Source organism: Rattus norvegicus, chromosome 9 (genome assembly GCF_021556685.1).
Source record: "Rattus norvegicus strain SHRSP/BbbUtx chromosome 9, alternate assembly SHRSP_T2T, whole genome shotgun sequence".
NCBI lineage: Eukaryota > Metazoa > Chordata > Mammalia > Rodentia > Muridae > Rattus > Rattus norvegicus.
The window spans coordinates 92,049,013-92,060,642 of NC_141542.1; the positions used below are offsets into that span (position 1 = coordinate 92,049,013).

Genomic DNA, 11,630 nt, shown 5'->3' on the forward strand with positions numbered 1-11,630 from the left:
AGACTGCTTGCCTAGCATGTTCAAGCCCAGAGCATAACGCACATCATCCTACAAAACAAAGGGCTTGTCATTGAACACTGTGCTGGGTCAGCCAAAGACAAGCCATTCTGCTAGCAACTCTTGGAGGGTTTCCTTCCATGGATCAGAAACAAGTAGGGTCGGAGTGAGCCTGGGTGGGCTGCCTCAGGCACTGTCTATAAGTCTGGACCACCCCGACCTCCATTGTCCAGGATGCTGGTGATACACAGAGACAGAAGGGAGCTGGGGACTACTAGAATATCCAGTATACCAGGGAAAACCACCCTCTGGCACTGCCTTTTACCTGCCTCTCCTCCTGTAGTCAAAGAATTTGTCTCAGGGGTAGCTCTAGCCTGACAGACAGTTGGTGAGGACAAGACCCTCAGGAGTCAGTACTTCCTGTTCCAAGCTCCACAGTGGACTTTGTCTCTCACAAAGATCTGGGTTGACAGAGTACTGTCCCTCAGGCCCTCTTTCCTGGGTTTGCAGACAGAAGCAAAGGGTGCAGAGGTGAGCACAGACCATCTGAAGCTCTTTCTGTCACGGAGGAGGTGGCAGGTGAGTTTGTCCCGGCCCCGCCTCTGTCCTTTTCACGCTGATTTCCTCCTCCAATATTCCTTTTCAATGGTGAAACCCCTCCCCCCATTCCTGCCTGAACTACCCTCCCCTCGCCATATCTTTCTCCAGAGTTGAAAGGGGCCTGGGAACCAGTTAAGCCTCTGGGCCTTTCTGGTCTAACTGTAAAACCTTGTTTGCAGCGCTCTCAAATCAGCTACAAGTGCCACCTGGTGCTGCGACCCATTCCGGAACTGCTACGGGCACCCCCGGAGCGGGTGTGGGTGGCCATGCCTAGAAGACAACCCCCGAGTGGGGGACTTTCATCCTCTTCAGACTCAGAAGAGGAAGAATTGGAGGAACTTCCCTCAGTACCCCGCCCCCTGCAGCCTGAGTTCTCAGGTTCTCGGGTATCCCTCACCGACATCCCCACCGAAGATGAGGCTCTGGGGACCCCGGAAGCTGGGGCTGCCACCCCCATGGACTGGCAAGAGCAGGGAAGGGCTCCCTCTAAGGACCAGGAGGCCCCCAGCCCTGAGGCACTCCCCTCTCCAGGCCAGGAGTCCCCTGATGGGCCTAGCCCCAGGCGGCCAGAACTCCGTAGGGGCAGCTCTGCTGAGAGCGCCCTGCCCCGGGTCGGGTCGCGGGAGCCGGGCCGGAGCCTGCACAAAGCAGCATCGGTGGAGCTGCCGCAGCGCAGGAGCCCCAGCCCGGGTGCCACTCGCCTGACTCGGGGAGGCCTGGGTGAGGGCGAGTATGCCCAGAGGCTGCAGGCCCTGCGTCAGCGGCTGCTGAGGGGAGGCCCGGAGGATGGCAAGGTCAGCGGTCTCAGGGGACCCCTGCTGGAGAGCCTGGGGGGCCGAGCACGGGATCCCAGGATGGCGCGGGCTGCCTCCAGTGAGGCTGCACCCCACCACCAGCCCCCTCCCGAGTCCCGCGGCCTGCAAAAGAGCAGCAGCTTCTCTCAGGGTGAGGCAGAGCCCCGGGGTCGGCACCGCCGAGCGGGGGCACCCCTCGAAATCCCCGTAGCTAGGCTTGGGGCCCGTAGGCTGCAGGAGTCTCCCTCCTTATCTGCCCTTAGTGAGACCCAGCCACCGAGTCCTGCGTTGCCCAGCGTCCCCAAACCCAGTATCACCAAGTCTCCGGAACCTTCCGCTGCCACATCCAGAGACTCTCCCCAGCCCCCAGCACCTCAGCCTGTCCCAGAAAAGATCCCAGAGCCCAAACCAGAACCAGTCCGAGCTGCCAAACCAGCACAACCCCCTTTGGCTCTGCAAATGCCAGCGCAGTCTCTCACCCCCTATGCCCAGATCATGCAGTCGCTCCAGCTGTCCAGTCCCACCCTGTCCCCACAGGTGCCTCCATCAGAGCCCAAGCCCCACGCGGCTGTGTTTGCCAGGGTGGCTTCTCCGCCGCCCGGAGCCTCTGAGAAGCGCGTGCCTTCGGCCAGAATTCCCCCAGTGCTAGCCGAGAAAGTCCGAGTCCCCACGGTGCCCCCCAGGCCAGGCAGCAGCCTCAGCGGTAGCATCGAGAACCTCGAGTCAGAGGCCGTGTTCGAGGCTAAGTTTAAGCGTAGCCGCGAATCGCCACTGTCGCGGGGCCTGAGGCTACTAAGCCGCTCGCGCTCAGAGGAGCGCGGTCCCTTCCGTGGGGCGGAGGACGATGGCATATACCGGCCCAGCCCGGCGGGAACGCCGCTAGAGCTGGTGCGACGGCCGGAGCGCTCGCGCTCGGTGCAGGACCTCAGGGTAGCCGGAGAGCCAGGCCTTGTGCGTCGCCTTTCGCTGTCCCTGTCGCAGAAGCTGCGGCGGACACCGCCCGGGCAGCGACACCCTGCGTGGGAGTCCCGCAGTGGAGATGGAGAGAGCTCCGAGGGCGGCAGCTCAGCTCGGGGTTCCCCGGTGCTGGCGGTGCGCAGGAGACTCAGCTCCACGCTGGAGCGTCTGTCCAGCCGTTTGCAGCGCAGCGGCAGCAGCGAGGACTCCGGGGGCGCCTCGGGTCGCAGCACGCCGCTGTTTGGACGGCTACGCAGGGCTACTTCCGAAGGGGAGAGCCTGCGACGCCTCGGTGTTCCGCACAATCAGCTGGCTTCGCAGACTGGTGCCACCACACCGTCCGCTGAGTCTCTGGGCTCAGAGGCCAGCGGCACATCGGGTTCCTCAGGTAAGGAGGGACTAGCTGAGTAATGGGAGTGGTGTGCTAGAAAGAGGCTCTGAAAGGAGAAGGGAGCTCCAGAAGCCGGAAGGGTGATGCTGGCAGGGGCAGATAGAGAGGAAGAAGGTGGGGAGGCAGAGGCTAGGAAGAGGAGGGACACGGTTTTTTGCTTGTTTTGGTTTGGGGGTTTTTGTTTGTTTGTTTTTGTTTTTGTGTTTTGTTTTGTTTTTGTTTTTCTAGTTTGAGAGCTACAGGAATGTGTGGGTGCTTGGGTGGCAATGGCTACACAAGAGCTCATGAGTCTGGGTGTGTACAGCTCCAGGGGAAAGCCGAAGCCGGCACCGGTGGGGCCTTTCCAGGCTGCGCAAGGACAAGGGCTTATCGCAGCCAAACCTCTCCGCCAGTGTCCAAGAGGACTTGGGTCACCAGTATGTGCCCAGTGAGTCAGGTAAGAGGCCCTAGGTTGCTCTCAGGGCTGGGTGAAAACAGACCACCATGAGGACCTCGGGCCGCCATGGAAGAGGCCTCGAGTTAGGAAAACAACGATGATAATTACAGTAGCAGCTGCCATCAATTAGCGAAGGCAAGTGTCCTATTAAGCATGTCACACACGCTGTCTTGTTTAACACCACAGCATTCTTTAGAAGGATGATCCTCCGCATCCTATTTTACCGTTGGGGAAATAGCTTAGTGAAGCGGTGCTTGTCCGAATCACAGGTCTAATAAGGGGAAGCAGCCAGAGTCTGGAAGCATCTCCAGGCCACTCCACTGAGGCCTTTGTTTGGCTGGCCTCCTGTCTCTTGGAAGGTTTCTGCATCTGGGTGTAGTTTTAAAGCTGCCTCAAAAACCTGCTACTGTGCACCCAGAATCTCAAACAACGTGCATTCAAAGACACAACTTGTAACCCAGCTTGGACTGCACGGTCTGCTCTATACAACTCTGAACTTCTGGTGCCCAGCCCCACAACCCTCACGCACCCCCGTCCCCCCAACATCACCCCCAAGGCGTGTCTTCAGAGGAAGTGGCCGTCAGGCATTTTTTTTTTTTTTTTTTTTTTTTTTGGCTTGGGTAAAGGCCTGCAATATCCCACAGTCTGTTTCTTGTTCAAATGTCCTGGGGCTGCAGGGAAGGAGGTATTCCACCTGGTGTCCTCCTACCTGAAAAAGAAGCATTACTGAAGGCAGTCAGGCTTCTAGGCGAGCAGGATGTTTAGAAGGAAGCCATGAAGCAAGGGCATGTACATGATCTTTAGAAGCCACCAACTCTCTCCTGGCTCAGTTTTGGGTAGAATGGACCTAAACTTGCTTTTGCCTCAGCTGGGCTTGAGAGGACTGTTGTCAGGGTTGGGGGGCTGTATGACTTGTGGGAGGGGGTGGGGGACAAGCTGGCTGGAAGAGGGTGGGAAGGGGGATGGAAAGAGCATCCAGGAAGAAATGTGGGGGTTGCTAATCCCTTCCCACCTGGGGCCTCCATTTTTTCAGTGCAGCTGATTCTCTGCTGAGCAGTGCCCTCTGACCCCATTCTCTCTCACCCCACCCCCACAAAGGAGCCCCTCCCATGTCCTTTATCAATGGGGGCTGGCCCTGGTCTAATGACAGTAGGTCATCTTTTACCTCTTGTGCTAGCTTGTTCCCTCCCCCCTAGGACTTGGGGTAGCAACTGATGACAGTTCTCAGTACATGGAGGATAAGATTGAGCCCCCTTCTTGGGGAACAATGGGGTACAGGTTGAAGAGACACATCGTTCATGTACTTCCGCTGAATTCCAGTTCCCTCCTAGGTCTACCATACTGCCTTCCTAGGGGTCTTTAGCTCTCTCTCCCCACGTGAAGAAGATATGCCCCCCCATGTGACCTAGACCAGGTTGGATTATTTTTTCTTAAGGAACAATCTGGGGACCACAAATTCAAATCACCACGCCTCTGAGGATCTGCAGCCCTGCAGAACTGGCACAAAACTCCAAGCCCCTTGCCTTGAGCAAGGTCACCAGCCAGGGTCCAGGCAGTTTTTTTGTTTTGCTAAAACAATCCCCTTTTCCAGGTTCAGCTCCTGTCTTCTCTGCTGGGCGTATTAAAGAGATCATAGTAACAACCTCGAGAAAAGCTAATGTTTTGGGAGCATTTCCTTCATGCCAGACACACACCAGGACTCTGTCTCCATCCATTCTCGCAGCAGACCCTCCTCACCCAAGCTTGATCCATCTCAGCCTCTCAATTCACAGATTGGAAATGCCGCTTCAGAAGGGGCGTGTGACTTGCTTAGAGTCCTGTAGTCTCTGTCTCTCTGGCTCTTTTTAGTGGTCTGAATGAGTATGCGGTAATGTCGGAGCCTCCCTCCCCTACACCCCAAGGAGACAAGAGACAGAAAGGCACGCTTCCAGGAGCTGCCCATAGGGGGCGCTGGTTGGCTTCAGCTCTCTTGAGACTGCACAGTCTTAATTTTTGTTTTTGAGACAGGGTTTCTCAGTGTAGCTCTGGCTGTCCTGGAACTCTCTATGTAAACCAGGCTAACATCAAACTCAGAGATCCTCCTACCCCCAACTAAGTGCTGGAATTAAAGGTGTGCGCCATCGTGGACTGCAGTCTTTTTTTTTTTTAAACGTTTATGTATTGTGTGGATGGCACGCCATGTGTGTGGAAGACAGAACAACTTTCAGGAGTCTATTTTTTTCCTTCCATCACGTGGATTTGTTGAGCGGAGCTCAGGTCTTGAGGCTTGGCGGCAGGTGCCCTTACTTGCTGAGCTGTCACGCCGGCTCTAAGACTGCACGTTCTGATCACAGAAGCTGCGCACAGCCCGGCCCAGCCCGTGTTAGCTCAGGCCACGCCCTCTTCCCCTTCTCATTTGCCCTGCAGTGGCCCAGAGGGAGTTTAAATTGCAGGGTCTTAACTGTTACCATTTTTCAAACTGTGTTTGTTTTTATTTTAACAAATGCGCATAGTGGGGCTGGGGATTTAGCTCAGTGGTAGAGCGCTTACCTAGGAAGCGCAAGGCCCTGGGTTCGGTCCCCAGCTCCGAAAAAAAGAACCAAAAAAAAAAACAAAAAAAAAAAAAAAAAAAACAAATGCGCATAGAACACTTATTTAGTGCTGGTCTCAGCTCTGAGTGATTTGCAAACATGAGGTAAGCACCCCGCATCTTCAGTCATCAGTCAGGGAGGAGATGGTTCTGCACATGCTGAGGGCCTGGAGAAGGTGATGCCTAACACCAGAAAATCCTTAAAGGACCACTGGGCATGAGGTTCTACTCCCCTACACTTGGCAGGGAGGAGAGAACCATTCACTGTGCTCCCTACTGGGCCTGTCCTACCAGGCTCACTGGCATCTGTCTCTCCCTCAGCAGCAAGCAGCCAGGGCCCTGAGCTGTCTCTCTTCTCCTTCAGATTTCCCCCCAGTCTTCCACATCAAACTCAAGGACCAGGTGCTGTTGGAGGGGGAAGCAGCTACCCTGCTCTGCCTACCAGCAGCTTGCCCAACACCCCGCATCTCCTGGATGAAAGGTAAACAGATTGTATCTTCCATGGAGAGGGGAGGCGGTGACACACAGCAGCTCCTAGTAAAGGGCATGGGAGAGACTGGGCCACAGGAAGGCAGAAAAATAAAAGGTAAGTGAGGGAAACCTGGGTTTACTCTATGTTCCGTCTATGCCTTCTTGTCCCCAGATAAGCAGTCCCTGCGGTCAGAGCCCTCGGTGGTCATTGTGTCCTGCAAAGATGGTCGGCAGCTGCTGAGCATACCCCGGGCTAGCAAGCGGCATGCTGGGCTCTATGAGTGCTCAGCGACCAACGTCCTAGGCAGCATTACCAGCTCCTGTACTGTGGCAGTGGCCCGTGAGTTAGTGGGGGGTGGGGGGAAAGGGCCAATGTAACAGGGATGAGGAAGTGGGTTAGGGCTTGGTGAACCCGAAGTCAGCCGGGGACTGTCCTTCTCCTTCCAGGCACCCCAGGAAAGCTGGCTCCTCCAGAGGTGCCCCAGACCTACTGTGACACGGCGCTGGTGCTGTGGAAGCCGGGAGACAGTCGGGCACCTTGCACGTATACTCTGGAGCGGCGGGTAGATGGTGAGGGCCAGGCGGGGATGAAGGGAAGGGGGAGGCAGCAAGTGGCAGAGCGAGGGTGGGGGTGGGGCTGCTTGGGAAGGCCAGTGTCCTCTCTAGATAGAGACATCTTCTCTGGCCTCTTTATGGATAGCACAGAGAGCTGGGGCCATCCATTCTGTGGCCTTAACCCTCTACTGTGCTGCCTGCAGGGGAATCCGTCTGGCACCCTGTGAGCTCAGGCATCCCCGACTGTTACTACAATGTGACTCAGCTGCCTGTTGGTGTGACTGTGAGGTTCCGGGTGGCCTGTTCCAATCGTGCTGGGCAGGGGCCCTTCAGCAACCCTTCTGAGAAGGTCTTCATCCGAGGCACTCAAGGTTGGCAGGAGGTGTAGGGTGGTAGTGTCGGCCGAACCCAGGGCCTCTCTATTCCTCGGAGCATCACAGCTTTGCTCCCAGAACACTCAGTGATGATTTTCTTTGTCTTCTCTTAGATTCTCCAGCTCAGTCAGCTGCTGCTCCCGGAGATGCCCCTGTTACCTCAGGGCCAACTAGGGCCCCACCGCCTGACTCTCCTACCTCACTGGTCCCTACCCCCCCTCTTGCTCCCCAAGTCTCCCAGGCATCCACACTCAGCCCTTCAACCTCCTCCATGTCTGCCAACCAGGCCTTGTCCTCTCTCAAGGCTGTGGGTCCACCACCCGCAACCCCTCCACGAAAGCACAGGGGGCTTCTGGCCACCCAGCAAGCAGAGCCATCCCCACCCAGTATCCTGGTCACCCCAAGTGAACACAAGTCTTTTGTCCCTGACACTGGAACCCTGACCCCAACCTCTAGTCCTCAAGGGGTCAAACCAGCACCTTCCTCAAGTTCCTTGTATATGGTGACTTCCTTCGTGTCTGCACCTCCAGACCCCCAGCCCCCAGCCCCTGAGCCCCCTCCCGAGCCCACCAAGGTGACTGTTCGAAGCCTCAGCCCAGCCAAGGAGGTGGTCAGCTCCCCAACACCTGAGAGCACCACTCTTCGACAGGGCCCTCCTCAGAAACCCTACACCTTCCTTGAGGAGAAGGCCAGGCAAGCAGGGACAGGGAGGGGAAGATGGGAGAGTGGATGGGACACAGGGAACAGGGATACGGTTTGGTCTCAGAGAGCAGAGCAGACGCCCTGGCTAGACCTGGAGGAGGATGCTAAGATGTGGGCCTTTAGGACCATCTGAGTTCAGCTACCTACTGCCCGAAGCTTGAGCCATGTGCTCTTCAGAACTGTGAGAGGAGGCACAGCCTTGTCACCATCACCCCTTTCACAGATGAGAAAACTGAGGTTATGTGCTTTCCCCAAGGTAGAGAGCCAGGAGAGCTCCAATCTTTGTTCATATCACTGAACTCTGAAGCCCATGCACAAGCCCACTGTGTTCTTGTTCTCATGGTCCCTGCTTCCCAGTTTAGCTCTCACACTGATAGTGTCTACCCTGAGTCTGTACTGTCACTCTTTCTCACACAGGGGCCGCTTTGGCGTTGTGCGGTCATGCCGGGAGAATGCTACAGGCCGAACGTTCGTTGCTAAGATCGTGCCGTATGCTGCCGAGGGCAAGCGACGAGTGCTGCAGGAATATGAGGTGCTTCGGACACTGCACCACGAGCGGCTCATGTCCCTGCACGAGGCCTACATCACCCCTCGGTACCTTGTGCTTATCGCCGAGAGCTGTGGCAACCGGGAACTTCTCTGTGGGCTCAGCGACAGGTAGCTGGGTGTTCCTGGGGTGCAGGAGTCGAGGAGGCTGACTGGAAGATCACCTGATCTGCCTCTGGTGATACCCCCCCCCCAGATTCCGGTATTCAGAAGATGATGTGGCCACCTATGTGGTGCAGCTGCTACAAGGCCTGGACTACCTCCATGGCCGCCATGTGCTGCACCTGGACATCAAGCCGGACAATCTACTCTTGGCCGCTGACAATGCCCTTAAGATTGTGGACTTCGGCAGTGCTCAGCCCTATAACCCTCAGGCCCTGAAGCCGCTTGGCCACCGCACAGGCACTCTAGAGTTCATGGGTAAGAGGACCAGCAGCCAGTCATGGTGGAGGGTTGGAGAATTGCCATAAGGGCATGCCAGGCTCCCCCCACCCTTCCCCCCCCCACATGTACCATTCATATACATTAACTGTTATGTAAATAATGAACAGTTCTTTCCATTGATCGTCACAATAGCCCCGGAGTTCGGCGTAATAGTGCTCCCGTTTTACAGATGAGGAAGGAGAAGCACCCTGACATTAAGTATTTGTCCAATTAGACAGTTACAAAGAACTGAAATGGGATTTGCAAAAGCTGGAAAGACGGGAGAATCAATTACAGCTGTATGGAGCAGGGGAAACCAGTTGTTTAGCTCCCTGCTAACTGATACTTATTACCCTGATTCCTTAGAGTTATTCTACAGGCCACACTGTAGCGATGAGACAATGGAGAGAGAACCAGGCAGGTGGAGTAAATCGCCCAAGGTCCCATAGTTAGAAGAGGCAGGCTTGGGATTCGAGCCAGCCAGGCTGATTTCGAAGGTTCTTCATCTCGGTGTTGGTCACACTCTGTGTGAATGAAGAGTACTACTTTGGAGCTGAACCAGGGAAGCTTGTGAAGTTGCACCTTGGGTCTTCTGGAATCTCCCATTATTCAGTGCCTGGGTGGCCCACATCACCCCCACTTTTGTCCTGCTGGCTTCTAAAAGGGCCTGCTGTTCTAATCGTGCTGTGGTAACTTGGCCATGGCCTTGCTTCTTAAGGCCCCAGAGCCCTCCCCCCAACCCAGCCTGCCTCTCCCTGTTCCCCTGCCACAGGGGATCTAGGTCAGCTTGACCTCTGTCTCTTGTCAGCTCCTGAGATGGTAAGGGGAGACCCCATCGGCTCTGCCACGGATATCTGGGGAGCGGGTGTGCTCACCTACATCATGTGAGTGGCCTGGGCCTGGTCCATCCGCATGCTTCCTCTGCCCTTGATTCCTCCCTCTACCTGCTCTGGATCTCAGCCCACTTCTGCACACCCCCTCATCCTTCCTGCCTGGGCTCCCCAGCACACAACCAATAGCAAAGTGGCACTGTCTTTGAATAGTGTGCCCCTCCCAGATGCCCTACACAAATGTCTCTTAGGCCTTTCAGCTGAACTTCCTTCTATGGTAGAGGCAACGAGAGGGGCATCTGATACGCCAACTCGCTTTTCTTCCACAACAGGCTTAGTGGGTACTCCCCATTCTATGAGCCAGATCCCCAGGAAACAGAGGCTCGGATTGTTGGGGGTCGCTTTGATGCCTTCCAGCTGTACCCTAACACCTCCCAGAGTGCCACCCTCTTCTTGAGAAAGGTCCTCTCAGTACATCCCTGGTGAGTACCCTACCTACCCACCCTCCAGTGTTACTCACCTCTGAATGCAGACCACCATGGTTTCACTTGGCCAACTCCTCCATATAGTGCAGCAGCAGCAGCAGCTGTCACACTGCCTGCCATTTAAAGCCCTAGGAAAGAGGATCCCTCCTATTGCAGAGCCTGGGAAACTGAGCTGCCCAGCATCAGAACAGGGAGGGTAAAGGGGACAACCTGCCTTCTCCAAGAGCTTCTTTCCTGGCTCATGATCCCTGGCTTGCCTGGCAGGAGCCGGCCCTCCCTGCAGGACTGCTTGGCCCACCCATGGCTGCAGGATGCCTACTTGATGAAGCTGCGTCGCCAGACACTCACCTTCACCACCAACCGGCTCAAGGAATTCCTGGGCGAGCAGCGTCGACGTCGGGCTGAGGCTGCTACCCGTCACAAGGTGCTGCTCCGCTCCTACCCTGGCAGCCCCTAGGTGGCATGGACCACAGCCCGGCCACGGGCTTCAACCTTGGGTTCTCACTCAACGCTGCCAAGGGACATTCCAGAACCCGTGCCGAGCTGGACGGGCGGGGGCTTCAGATACCAGCAGCGGCAACATCTGGCTGGGCTATTACCTCATGGACCTAAGAGGACAAGGCCCTGGGGCTTCAGCCGGATGTCACCCGGCCACAACCAGAGCAGGAGACCCACTGGCCAGGCTGGGCAAGGGTGAGAGCAGAAAGAGGCAAGGAAGGAGTTGGGACGTGAAGAAGGAAGGGAGTTGGGGAGTACAGGAAGGGAGGAGCTTGAGGAAGGTTCTGGGCTGGAGTTGGAGTGCTATATCTCAGGGAGAACCCAGAGGAGGACATGGCTAAAGAGGAAGCAGGGTCCTGTGATGTGGGAGTATGTTGGAGAGGAGGACAGGACAGGAGCCAGAGCAGAGACATGAGGGAGAGCAGACAGGTGGAAGGCAACAGGAGTGGGCTCAGGGGTGGCAGGGCAGGCCAGCAGCTGCATCTTCAGATAGAGCAAGGAGGGGCTGGAGAGATGGCTCAGTGGATAAGAGCACAGACTGCTCTTCCAGAGGTCCTGAGTTCAATTTACAACAACCACATGGTGGCTCATAACCATCTGTAATTAGATCTCATGCCCTCTTCTGGTGTGTCTGAAGAGAGCAACAGTGTACTCACATACAAAATAAATAAATTAATCAATTAAAATTAAAAAAGAAAAAGAAAAGAAAGAGCAAGGAGAAAGGCAAAGAGACGTGTACCTGAGGCCACTGCGGCTGGTCTCCTGTCCCAGCCGACGCAGTTCTGGGCATTCTACACTGGCCCAGGGCTGTTCTCACTGCTTCTCCATGGCCTTTGCCCTCCTTCCCGTTTGTATTTATTTATTTATTGCCTTTTGTGGAGTTTCCTTTCTATCCAATCCCTATTGCCTATGTTGTCCCGACCATCCCCTCAGCCATCCAGCCATCTGTGCAGCTCTCTGTCTGTCTGTCACAAGGAAAATAAAAAACAGCAAGTGGCAGGA

General features: G+C 55.9%; 1 protein-coding gene across 16 annotated transcripts in view; it reads left to right on the plus strand.

Annotated features, from left to right (window-relative positions):
• Nucleotides 1–11,630, plus strand: part of Speg (striated muscle enriched protein kinase) — a 57,418-nt gene extending 45,788 nt beyond the window's left edge. For 13 of the 16 annotated variants that reach the window (XM_087566741.1, XM_087566742.1, XM_087566747.1 and 10 more), the window contains 13 exons: nt 508–576; nt 777–2,736; nt 3,044–3,175; nt 6,109–6,225; nt 6,388–6,555; nt 6,663–6,785; nt 6,974–7,141; nt 7,258–7,837; nt 8,264–8,503; nt 8,589–8,812; nt 9,624–9,699; nt 9,978–10,127; nt 10,395–11,630. In XM_087566741.1, coding sequence (XP_087422867.1) covers nt 508–576; nt 777–2,736; nt 3,044–3,175; nt 6,109–6,225; nt 6,388–6,555; nt 6,663–6,785; nt 6,974–7,141; nt 7,258–7,837; nt 8,264–8,503; nt 8,589–8,812; nt 9,624–9,699; nt 9,978–10,127; nt 10,395–10,587 — 4,200 coding nt within the window. In that variant the 3' untranslated portion in view covers nt 10,588–11,630. 16 annotated transcript variants of the gene reach the window in all.